Source organism: Plecotus auritus (assembly GCF_963455305.1).
Source record: "Plecotus auritus genome assembly, chromosome: 3".
NCBI classification, from domain to species: Eukaryota; Metazoa; Chordata; class Mammalia; order Chiroptera; family Vespertilionidae; genus Plecotus; species Plecotus auritus.
The window spans coordinates 24,778,365-24,800,156 of NC_137772.1; the positions used below are offsets into that span (position 1 = coordinate 24,778,365).

The 21,792-nt window shown below is 43.1% G+C and overlaps 1 protein-coding gene and 1 pseudogene across 3 annotated transcripts in view; one reads left to right on the plus strand and one right to left on the minus strand.

The window, feature by feature from the left end:
* Window positions 1-406: 406 nt before the first annotated feature.
* The window catches only part of ASH2L (ASH2 like, histone lysine methyltransferase complex subunit), a 29,082-nt gene continuing 7,696 nt past the window's right edge, over window positions 407-21,792 (plus strand). The window contains exons 1-12 of one of the 2 annotated variants that reach the window (XM_080662945.1): window positions 407-634; window positions 1,316-1,382; window positions 1,501-1,646; window positions 5,868-5,956; window positions 6,237-6,331; window positions 11,385-11,480; window positions 12,322-12,417; window positions 14,847-14,922; window positions 15,637-15,654; window positions 17,074-17,167; window positions 18,157-18,374; window positions 20,322-20,489. In XM_080662945.1, the coding sequence (XP_080519071.1) occupies window positions 441-634; window positions 1,316-1,382; window positions 1,501-1,646; window positions 5,868-5,956; window positions 6,237-6,331; window positions 11,385-11,480; window positions 12,322-12,417; window positions 14,847-14,922; window positions 15,637-15,654; window positions 17,074-17,167; window positions 18,157-18,374; window positions 20,322-20,489 (1,357 nt within the window). In that variant the 5' untranslated portion in view covers window positions 407-440. The remainder of the gene's footprint in view (window positions 635-1,315; window positions 1,383-1,500; window positions 1,647-5,867; window positions 5,957-6,236; window positions 6,332-11,384; window positions 11,481-12,321; window positions 12,418-14,846; window positions 14,923-15,636; window positions 15,655-17,073; window positions 17,168-18,156; window positions 18,375-20,321; window positions 20,490-21,792) is intronic. The other variant, XM_080662944.1, reaches the window with a different exon arrangement.
* Window positions 13,106-13,874, minus strand: LOC308245610 (large ribosomal subunit protein eL8-like; annotated as a pseudogene). The gene has a single exon. The product of its transcript is annotated as a large ribosomal subunit protein eL8-like (transcript).

A 21,792-nucleotide genomic window follows, 5' to 3' on the forward strand; every position in this document is an offset into this window, starting at 1 on the left:
TTCCAGGACGGAGCAGTCAGTGCTCGTCTTCTGGAAGACATTTCCCACATTTAAAGGTGAGAAACGTTGGCAATGCACACCACAGCGTCCCAGTCTGTAGGCAGCCAGTGCTCTCAAGGCATCTCACCTGCGCCGCTATTTCTAGTTTTAGCCACGAATAAGCGCAGCATCCGCCCCCGCAATGGAGTAAGTGCTGGAGGAAACCCCACTAATATGTCAGCCTCCTTAGCCTTCACCTAGCTTTGCTGGCGGCTAGCCAAGCCTCGGTGCCCCGCCCACTTCTGTCAGTCCTGGAACCTTAAAGTGGGCCGGGAGCGCGCCTTACTCAGGCAGCCAGGGGACCCATCAGGGGCCTTTACTATTTGAAGATTACAGGGGCAGGTTGCAACTCGCGCGAGACGGATCTCGTATTCTCGCGAGAAGTCTAGGAGGCGGCCGTGATGGCGGCGGCGGGAACTGGACCCGGACCCGGACCCGGAGTGGGTACAGGACCTGGCCCAGCAGCGGCCGCAAATGCAACAGCGACGGAGGAAGGGGAGACGAAGCCGGTGGTAGCAGTAGCAGCCGCTCCAGCCGGAGAGGGGACATCTGCTGCTCCAGCAGCGGAGCCCGGTTCCGGAGAGGCCGAAAGCGGGTAAAACGTCCAGCAATCACTGGAGGACGCGGGGAGGGAGGCCCGCCCCTCCTGGAATCCCGCGGCTCCCGGGAGTCCTCCCGCCCGCCCCTTCCGAACCTGGGCCCTGCCGCCAACGGCTCGCCCTGCCCCCTTCGGCACCGTAGTCCCACCCGCCCCTTGGCCCGTCCCCTCTGAACTGGATCTCAGACTACGCCCCTTTCCGCACCTTTTAAGGTCTGTGAGAGCCTAGTTTCTTGTCCTGTCTCTGGTCCTTGCACCCCGGCACGGGGCTGGTAACGCAGTCTTCTAGCAGGAACCCCTCAACTATCCCAGAGAAGAAACCACTTGGACTTGCCAGGCTGGAAGAAGTGGCGGCCCTTCTGAAACGGAGTTGGGAGAGCTGCACGTCTGCGAACCTCCCCCAGGACCAGTTCTATCCCATGTGGATTTGTCTGTAGGGCTGATTCCATCCCATGTGGATTTGTCTGTAGGGCTGATTAGGCTTCCCTGTGGCCATGGGCCTGCGTCTGTCTGAGCCACGTTCTTCCTAACCCAGGGCATCAAGCCTGAGACCGGGCTTAGAGAAAAAGCTGAGGGGTGAAGTTCACCGGTACTTTGATCATTGTCTTTGGAATAGGCGTTTTGAGGTTTGTTTCTCTTGAACAAAAGTTTTACTTGAGTGCTTTCATTGTCTTTCAGGGATGCGAACTCTGTTGATGTAAGTGGTGGTTTGGAGACGGAATCCTCTAATGGAAAAGATACACTAGTACGTATTTATGAATGTTTGAATGGCAAAATAGGGTCGTTTTGTTTTTTAGTTTTTAAGTGAGTCAAAAATACAATAGGTCAACTAACTTGATTCACTAATTGCTCTCTGGACACAGGAAGGTGCTGGGGACACTTCTGAGGCGATGGATACTCAAGCGGGCTCCGTGGATGAAGAGAATGGCCGACAGTTGGGAGAAGTAGAGCTGCAGTGTGGGATATGTACAAAATGGTTCACAGCAGACACCTTTGGCATAGATACCTCGTGAGTATTTTTGTAGTTTTGCAAGAATCGCTTTGTGAAACAGATCTCAACATGTTCAACAGTTTAGCAGTTTGTAGGCAAGTATAAATGTATAGTTTTTTCCAGTGTCTCCTAACCATTGTTCAGTGAGTGGTAGGATTTGAATCAGGACTTGTTTTAATACCCTGAGCAATGTTTTCTGTCTACTGAGCACAGCCCTAAGAGGTACAGTGGTATATATTATCCCTGCTTTTGAGCTTGCAATCATTTTGAGACAAAACCATGCAATTACAAAGTATTATAAACAGACAGAATTGAGACAGTATCATTTAAATCTTGTATTGGGTGTTGTGGATTTGGGGAAAAGGGTTGATATACGAGGTGGACAAAGCATGATGTCAGAATTTGAGATGACCCTTCATGCCTGAGCCATCTTATTTAGCTTTTGCTTCTAACTCACTCCCTTTAGATATCCCGAGTTCTCCCATCAGCAAAGCCTATTTTTAATCTTTCGCCTTTTTTAGTGAATTAAAATCATTTTATGGTGGATTGAGAATGAGAGGCTTCTTTCCTTATCAACATCTAGCAAGTGACAATTACTGACTCACTGGCTATGGTAATGGTTGTTTTGCTGGCTCTCTCTGGCATTCCATATGGTCCATATAATACAAGTAAATTTAGACAAGACTATCTCAAAATAAGGCTGCATTAATAAATTAATTTATTTGAATGGGATTGTGAAGAAATACCCTCATTTGTAATTTGTTGAATGCTTGCTAGTTAAAAAGTTATAGTCGGTTTTAGAAATGCTAATGGTCCAGTTAACATGTGACTGGTGCCTGGATAGAATGTTTACAAAAGAAAGGAAAGTATTGAAGGATCAGGAAGAAAGAATTGGTAGAAAGATATTAGGGAAAATAAATTAGCTAAGCAAATCGTCACTTAGGAAAGACCTAAAATCTGGCCACTTTGGCCAAAGAGGGTTGGTGATAGACAGGACCTAGGAAAGGAAATTTATCGGGAGAGAGAACTTGGAGCAATCCAGGGAAGAATCAAACCACAGTTCACAGTTTTGGTAGAGCCCAGTTTGTACCTGAATTTGAGAAGTTACACCTAAAGCCCAACTAAGTGGGACAGCTTATGTTCTATGGCTGAAAAAGGCTGCTCTAAATACCTGGTTGTGTTTTAATTAAATAACCATATACCTACCTATCTCTGGTATGAGGCTTTGCTTCATGTAAATGAGTTTATTACAACAGGCTGTTTAATAGAAGGTATTCTAGAGAAGAATAAAGGTAAGGGTATTTAATCTTAACCTTCATAAGAATGTTTCTCAATTTCTTGAGTGGTGGCAATGAACACACATTTGGGAACCTTCTTTTTGAGGCTGCCTTAAGCTGGTTTCAGCAGAGTCCAGGATAAAGTTGCCTTTATTTTCATTTCTCCTCTTCCACCTTAAACCAATCTTTTCTTTTTCTGTTATTTCCTTTTTTTAAAAAAATTGTTTTTTAGAGAGAGAGGAAGAGAGAGGGAGAGAGAGAGAGACATTGATGTAAGAGCAAGATTTTAGCTGCCTCCTGCAAGCCCCCTGCCAGGATTGAGCCCGCAACCTGGGCATGTGCTCTGACCAGGGATTGAACCTTTCAGTGCCCGGGATGATGCTCCAACCAACGGGGCCACACCAGCTAGGGCAATCTTCCTGTCTCTTAAATCTGAAGTTACTACTTGGATCTTTTAAACTCTTATAGACTAACTAGTAGCCTGGTGCATGAAATTCATGCACATTAAAAGGGGATTAATTAGAGGAAATATTTTAATATTGCTATTTGCCTTTTCTCTGTAATAGAAGTATCAGCGATGAAAGAAAATTAGTAAAATGTATATGAAAATCTTCCTCCTGTCAGAGTCTGGGGCGCGCCATGGGACCCAGAGTCAAGTCCCTGCCCACCCGCGGCACCTCAAAATTGCACGAGACCCATATCCAGCTGGCCCCACCCTCACTGGGCAAGATCCAGACCCAGACAGCCCCACCCTTGTCAAGCCCCGCCGGGTGGGGGAGGCGCAGCCTCAGGTCCCCTGTCAAGCCCTGCCAGGTGGGGGGTGGATTCCCAGTTCCCCTGGTGCACGTTGCGCAGGGGTCACAGCCTTGGGTCCCCTGGCCCAGTGCCGGGGCGGGGGGCGCAGCCTGAGGTCCCTTGGCCCGGTGCCAGGGTGGGTGCACAGTTTAAGGTCCCCTGTCAAGCCCTGCCTGGTGGGGGGTGCAGCCTCAGGTCCCCTGTCAAGCCCTACTGGGCTGGGGGTGCAGCCTCAGGTCCCCCGACCCGGCACTGGGCAGAGGGCACAGTCTCAGGTCCCCCAGTGCCGGGGGGTGGAGGGGAGGGGGCGCGTGGCCTCAGGTCCCCTGGCCCGGAGTGGGGGGAGCAGCCCAAGGTCCCCCGGCCCAGCACCAGGGTGGGGGGCGCACTTTGATGTCCCCCATCAAGCCCCGCCAGGCAGGGGGCGCAGCCTCAGGTCCCCTGGCCCGGTGCCAGGGCGAGGGCGCAGACTGAGGTCCCCCAGCCTGGCACTGGGGCGGGGGGGCACAACCTGAGGTCCCATCAAGCCCCACCGGGCAGGGGGCGCAGCCTCAAGGTCCCTGCTGATTGCTCGTTAAGGCTCTTTACGAGAACTCGGCCTCCTCTGTGGGTGCAGCCATCTTGTGTTACGGAAACCCTGCCTCTGCTGTGGGCACCGCCATATTTGTGATTGTGTGACGGTCAATTTGCATATTCCCTATTTATATAGATAGATTACCATTTGTAGGATTCATTTGGTAATGAGGCAAGTAATGTTTTATGACTTCTGTGTTTTCTTCTTGAATATTTACTTTTTTTTCTTTTTTAATCCTCACCAGAGGTTATTTTTGCCATTGATTTTTAGAGAGAGAGAGAGAGAGAGAGAGAGAGAGAGAGAGAGATTAACTGGTTGTTTCTTGCTCAAGACCGAGCCCCGACTGGGGCCAGGGATCAAACCCGCAACCGAAGTACGTGCCCTTGACCAGAAATCGAACCTGAGACCCTTCAGTCCTCGGCTCAATGCTCTAACCACTGAGCAACTGGCCAAGGCATTATTTACATTTTTAATTAATCTTTTAAAAAATTTTAGTATGTTTTTATTATTGACTGTAGAGAGAGAGAGAAACATTGATGTGAGAGGGTAGCATCAATTGTGAGCCGGAAACCTGAGCATGTGCCCTGACCAGGAATCAAACCAGTGACCTTCTGGTGCATGGGACAATGCTCAACCAACTGAGCCACACCAACCAGAGCTTTAATTAATCTTTTTATACATTCTGTCCACCCTTTCCAACAATGTTACTAGCATTTTAAAGAGATATTTAGAGGTCTTTAAATACAAATATTTAAATATAAAGATATTTGAGGAGATTACTTTGTCTTCTTCCATAGTTCACTTGGCATACTCCTTTTAGATACTCAAAAACTAATTAACCCAGACAAAGTACCAGTGAGAACCTTCTAAATCAGGGGTCTTCAATCTACGGCCCGCAGGCCACATGCGGCCCGCCGAGGACATTTATCTGGCCCTCCGGGTGCCACTGCCTGTCCTGCTTAGCAGCCGACTCATCCCGGGCCCGCAGTGCACATAGGAATTTGTTCATAGTTTTTTTTTTAAACTATAGTCCAGCCCTCCAACGGTCTGAGGGACAGTGAACTGGCCCCCTGTTTAAAAAGTTTGAGGACCCCTGTTCTAAATGCTGAATTATCCACTAGGGTGGATAATAGCTTATTAAACATTTGTGACAGAAAAATCCAGGTATTTGTAAAAAACACAAATCCTATTTTGATTTTTGGGGACCTTTTTAACTTTTATGATTATATTAATTCTAGTGGCCCGGTGCACGAATTCGTGCATATTGAAATTAATTAGAAGAAATATTTTAATATCACTAGTCACCCTTTCTCTGTAACAGAAGTGTCAACCAAATTCACGATTGACAATGACAAACATGCGTGTGATTGGCGCAAGTGAGAGCTTTATATGTATCGCACATGCTCGAGTCAACTTAGCCTTATATATATATATAGATATAGATATAGATATAGATATAGAGATAGAGATAGATATAGATATATATAGATATAGATATTCACATTACTGTGTAACTTTTACTGTTGTTTTACTTCTCATAAAGAAATGTGTGTTCAGAAGTTCACTAAGTTGTACAATTTGGCTCTTCTACAGATCCTGTCTACCTTTCATGACCAACTACAGTTTTCACTGCAATGTGTGCCATCATAGTGGGAATACCTATTTCCTCCGGAAGCAAGCAAGTAAGAACAAAGTACTCTGGAGTACTGCAAACAAATTATCCTTTAGTTAGCTGGGAAAGAAAAAGGATTTGGGCTTAGCAGAATCGGGAAACCTTTGCCTGGTAGCTGGTGAAAGTTGCATCAAGGTTTAGCTCTGAATAATTGCTATTGTCTGTTTTAGATCAAATGATGACTCTACTTCTTGTTAATTTGTTATTTTGTTAATTTGTAGACCACATTGAATATTCTTTTGGTAATAAAATCTAGTGTCATAGATAACTTTTTCTTTTTGTTTTGATAGACTTGAAGGAAATGTGCCTTAGTGCTTTGGCCAACCTAACATGGCAGTCCCGAACACAAGATGAACATCCAAAAACCATGTTCTCCAAAGATAAGGTAGCTATGCAATTAGTGTAATTGCAGATATGCCAAAAAATCAGGTGGAACACCTAAATAACTCTTTTTTAAAATATATGTTTTTATTGATTTCAGCGAGGAAGGGAGAGATAGAAACATCAATGATGCGATACAATCATTGATTGGCTGCCTCCTGCATGCCCCCTACTGGGGACCCTGCCCACAACCCAGGCATGTGCCCTGTCTAGAATCAAACGGTGACTTCCTGGTTTGTAGGTCAACACTCAACCACTGAGCCACTAAGTAAATTTTTAAATGATGGAGTTTATTTTGTGACCTAGTGTACATTCATACCTACCCACTTTTATTTAAAACAAACAACGTTCATTTAACAAAGCTTACCCTCTGATCTTTTCCTTCTACACTCTGAAATTTTCTACACTAGAATATAGAATAGTTCTGACCTGTAACCTACAGTTTGAAACATACTGATAAAGGATATGTAGTGAGATCAACATTGTCAGGATCATACTTGGGCTACATCATCCTGTAAGCTACAGTAGTTAGTAGAGAGTCCCCTCCCACCTCCTTTTTTTCCTGTGTTAAAAATATTTTAAATAGAGGTGTGCTGTGATAGACTTGTTTTTTTCTCTTAGTTTATTTTTTCCCAAATTATTTTGAAATTTTCAAAATATAGAAAAATTCAGATAGTACAATGAGCATCTGTTTATTCTTCACCTAGTATTGCCAGTTAATATTTTGCTACATTTGCTATATTTCCCCATATCCATATTACCCTCTATACTGTATGAGACCAAGTTATAGACATTATACTTTACCCAATATTATCTCAACCACAATATGGTAATCATTCTAAAAATATTTAACATTGATGCAAAACAACTGGTTAATAATTACAACTTATATTCTGTTGGTTTATGCTTTTTATTTTTTTTTAATTCTAAGAAAATTATTATTTTTCTATCCTCACCCAAGGATATATTTATTGATTTGAGAGAGAAAAAGAAAGAGAAACATTAATGTGAGAGAGAAACATTGAGAGGCAGTTGCCTCTCATATGCACCCTGACCAGGCATCGAACCCACAGCCTTTTGGTGTATGGGGCATTCTAACCAATTGAGCCACCTGGCCAGGGCTACAGCTTGTATTCTTTTATATACAGTATGCAGAGGTGGGCAAAAGTAGGTGCCTACCCAGCTAGATAGCTCTGCTCTGCTTTGCACCAGGACGGTTGGCTCCCTCCTCTACTCTGGTGAGACATCTTTGGTGTTTCAGCTCAGCCTGGGAGACAGTTTTCAGTGGAAATGGAAAGTGCTCTCAGAGCCCAAAGGGAGCTGGCTTATATGGACAGAAGTCCCCATCCCGGTCCCTGATTGGTCTGTCCCTTGCAAATGAGGACTCCAAATCCTTGCAGTTTGATTGGTTCAAAAGGCACTGCCCTGATTGGTCAGAATATAGCTGCTGTGGTTGGTCGGAGCTGTACTCTTCTGATTGGATGGGGAAAGCCTCAGTCCTATTGGTTGAAATGGGATTACAGAAAACCTTTATAAGGGCTGGCTCAGATAGAAACACAGTTCCTGCAGGCTTTCAGTGCAGGCCTCTCCCTGAAGTGCAGTTTGTGTGAGAAGATCCTGTGTAGAAATGACTGCAAGACTTTTTTTTTTTTTAAGCCCAGTTAACCAGGAGGAGCCCTTCACATTTCTTAGTAGGTATCTTCTTCCTCTGGGTTCACAGCTTTTATCTGATTATTTCTTCATGATTAGGCACTGATTAATCATTTTTGGCTGGAATATTATTAGGTAATGTGTGTTTTTCTATGAATCACATCAAGAAGCATATCAAGATACTGATTTGTTTTATTATTGGTGATCCTAAATTGGACTAATTGGGTAAAAAGGAGGTATCTATCAGATTTCTTCTTTCAAAAAGAAACCTTTTTTCTTTGTAATTAGTAACCTGTGGCATGATATATCGAGATTGTGTGAATGTCTTGTTCTCCTAGACCAGTGGTCGGCAAACTGTGGCTCATGCGGCTTGCGTGTCGCGGTTTGCCGCTCTGTTGACTAATAAGTTTGCTGACCACTGTCCTAGACATTTGAAGTGGTGGTTTTAGCAACCATTGATTATCCAGGCCTGCATCAGTTAATAGAATTGGTTGTAAAACAGAATACATTTATTGGTTGCAATTCTTGTATAAAGAGTTTTCCTTCATCATTTTTTTTTTCCTTTAAGTATCACTGTGGATTTGTAGATTTTTATAGTTCAGTATTGGACTTCAGATTTCTGTATTTCTGATGCTCAGCTTTGATTAGGTAGTTCCAACCAGGCTGACTCCTGAAACTCTGTATCCCTATAATTTTTGAACAATAAACTATTCCAGGCTTCCCTTGTAGTTTCCCTGATTCAGTCCCGGTTCCGTTTAGTAAAGATACGGTTTTCATTAAAGTAAGTCTAGTGGAAGATGTTAGTGGTGGACTCTAACTCTGGTGGACTGTGGAAGAATGGTCTAGAAAGGGGAAAGTTGATGCCAGAAGATCATACTCAGGCATTGTTTTAGTCATGTGGGCTAGAACTGGCGAGGACCACAGTCAAGGCAGTGGGATGGAAAGGAGGCCTGACCGGTGAGAAATTTCTGAAAATTTAAATTCTTTTTTTCCCCCCCAATATATTTTACTAGTGACCCGGTGCACGAAATTTGTGCACGGTGGGGGGTTCCCTCAGCCCAGCCTGCCCCCTCTCACAGACTGGGAGCCCTCAAGAGATGTCCTACTGATGGCTGAGGCCCGCTCCCCATGGGGAGCGGGCCTTAGCCGCAGTCCGGCCACCCTCTGTGGGAGGTGACTGATCAAGGGAAAGCACCAGCCCCATTACCCTGCTGCTGCAGCCACTGCCAGCTGCTGCAGCCGCCAAGGTGTTTTCATCAACATGGACTCTAGTCCCTTCACTGTGAAAAAATGACAACTTTCTTTAGGCATTTTCAAGATGTGTCTTTCATAGGATATGACATTTCTTTCTTTTTTTTTTTTTTATCCTCACCTGAGGATATGTTTCTAATGATTTTTAGAGAGTGTGGAAGAGAGAGAGAGAGACAAAGAGAAGCATCAATGTGAGAGGGACACTTTGATTGGTTGCCTCCTGCATGAGCCCTGACCTGGGCCCCAGCCAGGGAGGAGCCTGTAACCTAGGTACATGCCCTTGATCAGATTCGAACCCGGACCCTGCGGTCAGCAGGCCGAGGCTCTATCCACTGAGCCAAACCAGCTAGGGCAGGATATGACATTTTTTAGCCCCTCCAGCAGCAGACCTTCGTTTTTTCCTCCAGGAGTGTGGTGGAAAAACACTAGATCGCTTTCTTGGGTTTTTTTTTTTTTTTTTCTCTTTTTTTTTTCTTGGATTCTTATAACCCAAGTTACCAAGAACACTGTGAGTGGTTGCATACAGGAGCTTAGCCAATGAGCGGTCAGAAAAGGTGTTTACACTGGAACTGGCTTGGCTCAGTGGATAGACCGTAGGCCTGCAGACTGAAGGGTCCCAGGTTTGATTCCTGTTAAGGGCATGTACCTTGGTTGGAGGCACATCCCCAGTGGGGAGTGTGCAGGAGGCAGCTAATTGATGTTTCTCTCTCGATGTTTTCAACTGTCTATCCCTCTCCTCTCTTCTCTGTAAAAATATCAATAAAATATATATATTTTTTAAAATGGTGTTTCCTCTGCAGCTCATGTGGCCCCTGTGTTGTATCCACTGGGCTAGGGGGGGTGTCCCTGCCACCCAGTGGTGGCCACCGGGGTCTCCAGCAGCCAGCCCCCCGTCGTAGGCGCTGGGCTGGGGGGGGGCATGTGGGGACCTTGGGCTACGTGCAACGGCAGCCGCCAGGGTCTCTGCACACCCCAGAGGCCAGCAGCCAGCCCCCCAATCATGGGTGCTGGGCTGGGGGCATGGACCTGAACCACCGCTTGGCGCCTGAGCACACGCAAGCAGCTGGGGGCAGGGCATGAACATCCCTGTCTCTGAATACCCCGGAGGCCAGCAGCCAGCCTGGGCTGGGGGCGTGGACCTGAACCGCCACTTGGTGCCAGAGCACGCGCAAGCGGCTTGGCTGCTGCACCCACAGTCCCGGAGTGGCCGGGGGTGTTCTGGGACCCCTGCCGTTCAGGGCCTAAGTGTGGGCCTACAGGCTAGGAGCGGCCTGGGTCCCAAGTATGTGCCTGGGACCCAGGCTGCTCGGCGCCTGCGTATGCAAATTATCCTCCATCTTTGTTGGGTTAATTTGCATACTCCTGATTGGCTGGTTCGCATGGCTTGTGGGTGTAGCGGAGGTACGGTCAATTTGCATGTTTCTCTTTTATTAGATAGATTGATTGGTTTCAGAGAGGAAGGGAGAGGGAGAGAGATAAAAACATCAGTCATGAGAGAATCATTGATTGGCTGCCTCCTGCATGCCCCCTACTGGGTATTGAGCCCACAACCCAAGCATGTGCCCTTTACCAGAAATGAACCCAGGACCCTCCAGTCCGAGGCCAACACTTTATCCACTGAACCAAACCAGCTGGGGCTAAAATTCATTTGGTGACTGATTAGATGTGAAAGTTATGCAAGAAGAATCAAGGATGATTCCATGGTTTCTTGCTTGTGATTTTGGGTGATAGGTGATTCTAGTATTAACAGAAAGAATGAAAATCTGCAGACCAGATTTATGAGGTAAGATACAGAGTTCCGTTGTATTCACAAGAATGTTGAGGTGCCTGTGGGATGTCCAGATGGAGATGTCTCAAGCAGGTAGAAACAGGAGCTTGGGAGAGAGACTTAAAAACTTTGGAGTCATCTTTCAGATGGCAACCAAGATTATAATCCAATTGGATTGTAAGGTTTGTGTTGCTAAGATTTGTATATACTTGTTTGAAATTTCCCACAATCTATATGTTCTTTGCATGCAATTATATATTTGTTTAATCATTAAGACTAAATGTGTATTTTTCTCTTAATTCTGATGAGGTCTTTGAAATGTTGCAGTTTTCTTTCCTTTATTGTGAGCATAACTTTGAAACCAACTATATTTTGTTTTAAAAATTAGGATATCATACCATTTATTGATAAATACTGGGAGTGCATGACGACCAGACAAAGACCTGGGAAAATGACTTGGCCAAATAACATTGTTAAAACAATGGTAAGTAGATGAAAATTGGACGCAACATTTAGGCATGTTCTTTGTACAAATTAAATTCTCTTTAGTTTCACTGAAATAATGTTATGACTAAGAAAATGAGAACAACCTAGTATTAAATCTTGGAGAGTGCAATATAACTAATTGTCAATTTTAATAGTTTTTACATAAAATCAGTAAGTTACATATTCTATCTTATTGTGCTGCATCACTTGTGGGTTTTTTTTATGACACTGAAACCTTTGTCCATTGCACTCTTGCAAGTATAATTTTATATTGAAATTGGAGACATTTTTTTCTTTGATTTAAGAAAACAACACTGTTCTAAATATTATTGTCCTTAGACTTAAAGAGCACTTTGGGAGGAATCAGCAGCAAGCTGTTAACAGCGCTTATCTCTCTTAGGTGGAGGGAGAGGTGGGGATTTTGAAGCACTTTGGCTCTCTCTTTTTTTTTTATCCTCACTTGAGGACATTTCCATTGATTTTATAGAGAGAGGAATGGGGAGAGAGAGAGAGAGAAACATTGATTCATTGCCTCCCAGGCAGGGATGGAACCAGTTGCCTAGCTATGTGTCCTGACTGGGAATCGAATCTGCAACCTTTTTGGTATATGGGACGGTGCTTCAACCAACTGAGCCACCCGGCCAGGGCTGGGTCTCATTTTTCTAGGTTTCACTGTTTGAATTTTTTAATGATCAGATATTAGTTTTTTAATCAGAAAAAAACAATACTGTCTCTTTTGGAGATTATACCTAAGAATTATAGTTGGTGGTTGAACATTCATTCAGTACTTCTTTTAAGTATAAAATTTCAAGTAATAATAAAATTATGTTTCCTTTTAGAGTAAAGAAAGAGATGTATTCTTGGTAAAAGAACACCCTGATCCGGGAAGTAAGGACCCAGAAGAAGATTACCCCAAATTTGGGCTTTTGGATCAGGTACATTAATATGCTTTATATTCCCCTTTTGATTTGGGGCCACTTGGAGATAGGGAATCCGCCACATGTAACACACTGCTGTTTACATGCCCATAACATGGTGGGCTCCAAATAAATCATTATTGGCACATGTGGAAAGACAGAACACTAACCTTAAACCAGGAGACTAGTGTTTTAGTTCTGGTAGTTCCCCAGAATGTTACAACTTTACACATATTATTCTTACATTTTTTAATTTTAGTTTCCTCATTTGTAACGCAAATATGCCATTCCAAGTTATTTTTTAGTTTTCTATCTCAAGTTTTGCTCTTAAAATCATTAATTATTGTGAAGAAAATTTTCTTATGAAGAATTTCTGTTGCATCTAACATAACATGAGGAAAAAGAAAATTTCCACTCTGTTCATATTTGGCATCTCAGGAAGTCAGATCTTCTTAAAATGTTTGATTTGCCAGCCTTGAAAATTCAAGGTTTCACATGGAAATTCAGATTTCAGTTTTTTTTTCTAAAGTGAAAAGATGTGACTACGCTGGGCCTGAATTCCTCCAGGGACTGAGGAAATGGAGCTTGGCACTCCAATTTGCCATTGCCCCACCATCACTCCTACCCCCTGATTGCCATTCATCATCCTTTTTTTATTTTTAGAATTTTCATTACTTTTATGTACAGAAAACTCAACAGTGCACACTTAGCCCAGCTTGGTGGCCAGTTCTTGAGCCTTGGTCTTTTCCAGCTTGGCAGTGTGAGCCACCAACTTTGGACCCAGGACCCAGTGAGGGCAGATCTCATTTTGTCATAATTGGTCCAGATAGCTTCCACCAGCTTAGCCAGAACTCCTTTGTCTTCCAAGATAACCTGTGTGAAGGTGACGGTGGTATAGGTCTTCCTGTGGACTAGGCGCCCAGCCTGCCCTTCCCCTTGATGATGCAGTAGGGAACCCCCATCTTATGGCACGGGGCACCAGGAAGACAAGCAGCTCGATGGGATCCACATCGTGTGTATCACTACCAGCTGGGCCTTCTTGTTCTCCATCAGGGTGGTGACAGTGTTAACCCCTGCTCCAGAACAGGTGGCCTCTTGGTGGGGACATCCCCTTGGCTGGCAGCTGTTTTCTCAGCCCTGGCCAACAATCTCTGCTGCTTCTTTTACTTTACCTCTGGTCTGTACTTGTGGGCCTACTTAAGCAGTTGAGTAGTAGTTTGGCAGTCCAAGACCTGGGTGAACTGGTTAATGGCGGGAGACACTTGCAGACGCTTATAGAGAAGCCCTTTGCTGCTATAGCCGAAAGTAGCCGGCCACTCGGCAAAGTGGGTGAGGTTTCTTTGGGGCTGGATGTCTTGTCCAGTGCAAAATTGTTTTCTCGAACAGGGGATTTACCACCTTCTTGGTTTCCTGTGTCTTCATGACAGCAGGACTGGGGCCATCTTTTTCCCCTTAGCTTTCTTTCCTTTTGGCATCTTGGGCAGTGGAAGGAGAAAGAAAAAAAAGGGAATTGTTGCCGAAACCGGTTTGGCTCAGTGGATAGAGCGTCGGCCTGCGGACTGAAGGGTCCCGGGTTCGATTCCGGTCAAGGGCATGTACCTTGGTTGCGGGCACATCCCCAGTGGGGGGTGTGCAGGAGGCAGCTGATCGATGTTTCTAGCTCTCTATCCCTCTCCCTTCCACTCTGTAAAATATCAATAAAATATATTTGAAAAAAAAAAAAAAAAAAAGGAATTGTCTCATCATCATTCTTTTTTTTTTTTTCTTTTTTAAAAAATATATTTTATTGATTTTTTTTACAGAGAGGAAGGGAGAGGGATAGAGAGTTAGAAACATCGATGAGATGCCAAAACCGGTTTGGCTCAGTGGATAGAGCGTCGGCCTGCGGACTGAAAGGTCCTGGGTTCGATTCCGGTCAAGGGCATGTACCTTGGTTGCGGGCACATCCTCAGTGGGAGGTGTGCAGGAGGCAGCTGATCGATGTTTCTCTCTCATCGATGTTTCTAGCTCTCTATCCCTCTCCCTTCCTCTCTGTGAAATATCAATAAAATATATTAAAAAAAAAAAAAAAAAAAAGAAACATCGATGAGAGAGAAACATCGATCAGCTGCCTTCTGCACACCCCCTACTGGGGATGTGCCCGCAACCAAGGTGCATGCCCTTTACCAGAATTGAACCTGGGACCCTTCAGTCCGCAGGCCGATGCTCTATCCACTGAGCCAAACCAGTTAGGGCTCATCATCATTCTTAAACCACTTTGATTGTTATACTTGACCTGTCTTACTTGCTGATCCTTGAAGCATCCAAGTTTGGGACTACTGCAAATTTCAGAACCTAGGATTGTCAGTTTCACTTCCCATTCTATTAGAATGTCTCCTGTGTTTTTGAGCATTGCCAGATTGGTTTGGTTAAATAGTTTCCTATCATAATTGAGTATTTTTCCCTAGGATCTTAGTAATATTGGTCCTGCTTATGACAACCAAAAACAAAGCAGTGCTGTGAATACCAGTGGGAATTTAAATGGTAAGTATTTAAATGTTTCATTGATGAAATTTTTGTAAGCTATTGAATCCATATGTGCCTAGAATTGGGCATTCTTTTAGTTGACTATTAACTGGATATTTACTAAAATGCTTTAAAAGTCCTAAACTCAATTTTTAGGAGCTAGCCAAGGTTGTGACAGATGGTAGTGGAGAACTCTTTGGCACTTAACAGCACAGTTTGGTCTTAAGTGAAACAGATGTAGTATAAAGGTACAATTTTAAGGTTGGATTTACTGTGTTTACATTAGACTCCCCAACTGTATCTTCATAACTAACAATTTAGATTCAGTTTCTCTCTATTCTTTTCCCTTAATTCAGTTGTTATTTAACAGACTTCTAATTTTCTTGCCCTGGAACTTCAGCTTATTTGCATGACAGCACTATCTGTATTGATCACCCACTATAGCATGCTTATTCTATTTGTAACCCATCTAATAGCAGAAATTCCCTTCATTACTAATGGTAATCTAATGAGAGTCGGGGTTGCTGGTGATAGCTAGCTATTCATTGGACACATGACATCATTAACTTGTTTTTGGAGTGGTCAGCATCTTAAATATGTAATCATTTTCTCTGTTATTAATGTTCTATGATTGGAAATAGCTAAGTGTATTGTTTATCTTTTTACACCATCCCTCCCCCCCCTTCATTGTTAAAGTTTGACAAATACATGGTGCCACTTCTGTTGTTACAGGTGGAGCCTCTTTTGGAGGTGAATTCCTCCTCTGTCTTCTTTCAGCCTCTCAGACTTAAGTATTTTGTGGTTTGAAAAGTGCTTTTTTGCTGAGTTGTGGTAGAAGCTAAAACTAAATTAAAATTTTAAAGCATTGTGAAAATGGTGGCAGTAGCATTTACTATGAAACAGTAGTCCCAGTTTAATGTTAGTAATTTAAAGCTTGTATGTTGTCATATTCTGCCTAACACGGCCACAATTGGTTTGTTCAAGATAGATCTAAAACTTCTCTCTTAAAATAATTAAAATGCAAATGACGATAAAAATCTAATAGTTTTGATTAAGGTTACTCAAACTAGAGATACTAATGTTGCAACAGTTTAACATTAAACCTTTTATGAGAAATAGGAATCACATCTCATGTGTTCATAAAATGAAGTATTGCATAAGCCTGGTCCAGTATATGCAGAATATGACCTGCCTTCAACGTCTCGATCCTTTTTATTGCAGCAGAATTGCTGATAATTTCCAAGCTTGCCCCAAATTAAGATACAGTACTATATGCAGTTGTTTGCATAAAGGTGTTTTCCTGCAGTTTAGGGACGTTTTCTGGAAGACAAACTGAGAGGAATGACGGCATTGGACAAAATGTTTAAAGTACCTATTTTAGAAATATACAAGGTAGTATTTCTTGTGGCCCTAGTATGTAGCTAAATTTTTTAAATTAAATATATAAATTATCTCTTAATATTTGCTCTTAATTCCACAAGTCAGGTTAGTCCAAACTGAATTTTATGCATGGCACAATTCTAATAATTGTAAAAACTGCCTACTAAATTTAAAGCCTTCTGTCTTAAATTTGTGTCGTGTGCAACCATAGTTGAGGCAGCACTGGAGAGAAACACCTTTTTAGTACTTCTGTTTTCGTTTTCCATGTCTGATGTACTTTTGTTTTGTTGGATATTCGAGTTAAGTGCTTTTGCAGATATTGTGCCTTTATTGTGTTTATGGAATATATCATGTGTAGTTCAAGCCAGCCAACGTCTACCTACAGTGAGGATATTCTCTCTTTATGGATGCTTGTATTGACTTGGATGGGAAAAAACAGCTGTAGCCATGCAATTGATTTTAGCTGTGGGTGTTCAGAATCTGAATGAGTAAAAATGCATTTGTGTCACATCCTAAGAAAGTGTCCTGGTAGTTGCAGTTCACTAAGAAAGGAAAGTTGAAAATGTAACACAGGTTCATTTGAGCTTCCTGCCAGAACCCAGTGTTCTTGGGCCATGAGACACTCAGCACGTTCATTCAGAACCAGGGAGAAATCTAATCTGCTTTTGGGAAGGAAATCCTCCTTAATGTTACACAAATGCATGTTGGGAATGTTAGTCCCCATGGAATTTGTGTCCACACGGTGCTTCTATCACAGCTTATTAAAAATAACCTGCCTTCTCTTCAAAGGGGGAATTGCAGCAGGAAGCAGCGGAAAAGGAAGAGGAGCTAAGCGCAAACAGCAGGATGGAGGGACCACAGGGACCACCAAGAAGGCCCGGAGGTGGGCAGAAAACACTCACCTCCATTCACCATTGTTAGAGTATCGTTTGGTGCTAGCAAAGTCCATCCGAGGGAAGAGCCATACATTTCAGTAGCTCAGACATCTGAGGTTTAAAAAGCCTGTCCTTTTTTCTCAAATCTTGAGCACCTTGAGAGGTAAAATAACCCTAGGCTAGGTATCCTGATTTACAAACTTGGTACTACATGAACCAGCCTCAGGGCAGCACTCTGTTGAGTAAGGCATTTTGAGAAAGGCTAGATGGGGGAGAGGGAGTGAAACCAAATATTGAACACTGGCTCTTTCACTCAACACATTGCGGGCGGATCACAGCGTTCTCGTGTTTTCATATTACACAGTGTTTTACAATAAATGGTAAAGGTACGCCTTAAAATTAAATACCCATTGCATTTTGAAGTGATTTATTACATGTTTTTGCAAGCTAATATCTTTTTAAAGTATGATACTTTGTAAAATGTTTTTTGTACTCATTTAATAGAAACTTATCTGGCCATTGGGTAAAGCTAGCAATAAAACTACGGGTGCACAATGTGTTAAGCTTTTTGCCTGAAAGAGGAAAGCTTCACTTTTTTCAATATTAAGGTGATGAAATCTAGGTCAATTCTCATTTAGATAACAGATAGTAAGTGCTCATATTGCTGAGTTTCTGTTCATTAGTTTATAATAATAAATAAACTAAGGAAAATTGCCTTCATTCCTCTTCTCCCTTTCTTCCTTATGATGTACTAGCTCAGTATCAGATTCAGATAACCCCTACAGACAAGTGACCAAAACTATTTTGCTAAATAAAGCGAATCCTTTTCATTTCTCTGTTTTGCCTGCAGAGGGCAGGATGGTGTATTTGAGTAATGAAAAGCATTTGTGAAGTTGCTTGTGTTCCAGCTGAAAGTTAGAGGCCTTTCTTACAGAATTGAAGGCATTTGAGCTAGAGGGGGCTTTAGTTTCTTGATTTTATTTTTTCCTTTCTACAGTGACCCTTTATTTTCTGCTCAGCGCCTTCCCCCTCATGGCTACCCTTTGGAACACCCGTTTAACAAAGATGGCTATCGGTATATTCTAGCGGAGCCTGATCCCCACGCCCCTGACCCTGAGAAGCTTGAACTTGACTGCTGGGCAGGAAAACCTATTCCTGGAGATCTCTACAGAGCCTGCTTGTATGAACGGGTTTTGTTAGCCTTACATGATCGAGGTATGTAAACTATTAATGTTCATGTTGGACCCATTGTTACCCTAACCTGTTGTCATCAGCTTTGTCCAATCTAGAATTAGATATACGTGTCAGTCTATAGCCACTCCTCCACACCCATCTCTGGACTCAGCCGAATATGTAAGAAGTAATTTCCTTTTTTGTCTCTTACAAGCTCTAGCCATTATATAAACACATATACACACACGTACACACATATATACATATATATAGTTTGTGAAAACTTTCTGTTTTGGACTAATTTTAGACTTAAAATAAAATTGTAAAAGCTGTAGTTTGCATTTATTCCTCATTGAGCTTCCCCTAGTGATAACATCTTACCCAACCATAGTACAATGATCAAAACCATGAAATTGACATTGGTAAAAGCTATTAACGAAACTAAAAACTTTACTTAAATTTTAGTAATGCTGCTTTTCTAATATCTCACATTGCATTGTTATTTCGCCTTAGTCTCTTGCAGTCTTCAACAGTTCTCAGTAGTAGCCTGTTTTTCATGACATAACACTTTTTTAAAAAAATATATTTGATTTTTTTACAGAGAGGAAGGGAGAGGGATAGAGAGGCAGAAACATTGATGAGAGAGAAACATCGATTCAGCTGCCTCCTGCACACTCCCCACTGGGGATGTGCCCACAACTGAGGTACATGCCCTCGACCAGAATTGAACCCGCAACCCTCCAGTCCGCAGGCCGACGCTCTACCACTGAGGCAAACCGGCCAGGGCATGACATAACACTTTTAACTATATTCATCGGTTATTTTATCCAGTATTTCTCAGTGAGCGTCAGTCTTTTTCTCATAATTAGACTGAGGTTATGGGGTGTTTTTTTTGTTTGTTTGTGTGGGTTTGTTTTCTTTAAACACTACAGAAATGAGTTCTCCTTGCATCACTCATGGAGTTCATGATGTCAATATGTCTCCTGCTGGCTTATGTTGACGATGATCTTTTGGTTAAGATGGTTCTGCTGGCTTTCTCTACTGTCTTTCCCTTTATACTTAGAAAATAACTTGGGGAATGGTACTTTGAGGCTATACAAATAACTTGTTTCTCTGTAAAGTTTTATGTAGTAATTTTAGTATTGTAACCAGTGGATCTTGTCTGCAGCGATTATAAATGTGGTGTTTGCCTAATGATTTTTGATTTTTTCCTTTCTCCAATTATTTACTTGATTATATCAATATGGACTCATAGATACTTATTTTAATCTGTGGTGTGTACTTTCTTTTGTTGCTTCAAATAGCATCATTTGGAATGTGAGAGTGAGCTTATTTATTTTAAAAATATTTTTTATTGAGGGATATTCTATAAGCTAAAGTCACCAGTACTCTTCAAAATGTCACTGTCATGAAAGGCTTGAGGAACTGTCCCAGATTGAAACATGACAATTAAATGAATTGTGGGATCTTGGATTAGATCCAGGACCAGGAAAAGAATATTGTGTTGGTAATTGGCTTATTTTGAAGAAGATGTTATTAATTAATAGTATTGTATAAATGTTAGTTCTCTGGTTTTGATCATTATATTATGGTTATAGATGGTGTTAACATTCGGGAAGCTGAATGAGGACTGTACTATTTTTGAAAATCTGAAATTATTTCAAAGTAAAAAGTTAAGTCTTAAAGGATGGTTTATTCAAATCAGGATTTAAACACATTACAATTGGTTTGTTATATTTCAGGGAATAGGCAGTATAATTAATTTAACTTGTCCTCTTCAACATATAATAAAACTGGATTACCTAACAACTTCCTTCCTCTCTTCTCATCTTTGTCTTGAGATTTTTAAACCCCTGAACTAATATTTCCAATTCCTGACCTGATGTTCCTGATCTTTCACTGGGGTGTAAGAGACTCATGTTTTGTGGCAGTTGTCTCCCAGTATCTCAGATAAGTTACAGGCCTTTGTTTTTATCTCTATCTCTGCAGCTCCCCAGTTAAAGATCTCTGATGACCGGCTGACTGTGGTTGGAGAGAAGGGCTACTCTATGGTGCGGGCTTCTCATGGGGTCCGGAAAGGGGCCTGGTACTTCGAAATTACGGTGGATGAGATGCCACCAGACACTGCTGCTAGACTGGGCTGGTCTCAGCCGTTAGGTAAGCTGTGGTTATAGTATGGACAGTGAAACAGGTAGAGAGGTATAAGACTATCCAGCCAATAAGTTTTACTACTTTGGAGCCTATCAAATTATGGACATAAAATTGAGTTCCAAAGGGTTTAGGCAGTTGCAATTCTTGGAATATTTTTATAATTCTTTGCTTGTGAGAAATAGTCTATAATAATAATCCTATCTAATAAAAGAGTAATAAGCAAATTAACCATCACTCCGCTACACCCACAAGCCACACCCACCAGCCAATCAGGAGCAAGTATGCAAATTAACCCAATCAAGATGGATGTGGCCACGGAGAGAACAGGAGGGAAGCTTGGGTTTCCCCGGCGATGGAGGAAGCCAAGCTTCTGAAGCCCTGGCCTGCCTTGGCCTCCGCTTAAGGCTACAAAGTTTCAATTATAAAAGATAAATAAATCCCAACAAATGGCTGCCGCCACGGAGCGAGCAGAAGGCTTGGCTCCGCTCCAGGCTACAAAGTTTCAATTGTACAAAATAAATAAATCCCAGATACCAGGGCCTCCGCTTGGGTCGCCGGGGGGGCGTGGCCAGCCTGCAAACCACCACAGGCCCCTCGTTCAGGCCGCCCCATCCCCCAAGGGAACCCCCGCCCTGATCCGGGACACGCTTCAGTGCAAACCAGCTGGCCCCCACCCATGCGCCAGGCCTTTATCCTATGTAATAAAAGAGTAATATGCAGATTGACCATCACTCCAACACACAAGATTGCTGCCCCCATGTGGACACAAGATGGCCAGCAGGGGAGGGCAGTTGGGAGGGACCAGGCCTGCAAGGGAGGGCAGTTAGGGGGGACCAGGCCTGCAGGGGAGGGCAGTTAGGGGGGACCAGGCCTGCAGGGGAGGGCAGTTAGGGGTGACCAGGCCTGCAGGGGAGGGCAGTTAGGGGCAAACAGGCTGGCAGGGGAGTGGTTAGGGGGTGATCAGGCTGGCAGGCAGAAGCGGTTAGGGGCAGTCAGGAATGCAGGCAGGCAAGCAGTTGGGAGCCAGCAGTCCTGGATTGTGAGAGGGTGCAGGCTGTGCTGAGGGACACCCGCCCCCATGCACGAATTTCATGCACTGGGCCTCTAGTCTATAATAATAAAAGGGTAATATGCTAATTAGATCGGACGTCCTTCCTTCCAGACAAAGCTTCAGCGGGGGCGGGGACGGGGGATGGGGCCCTTGATCCTTGATGACTTTTTCTCCCCCCACCAAAAAAAAAGTAACATTTTTTTTCCTTTAGCAAAACAGAAGTTGGGTTGAAGTCTTCTGACTTCCTGTATATCTTTT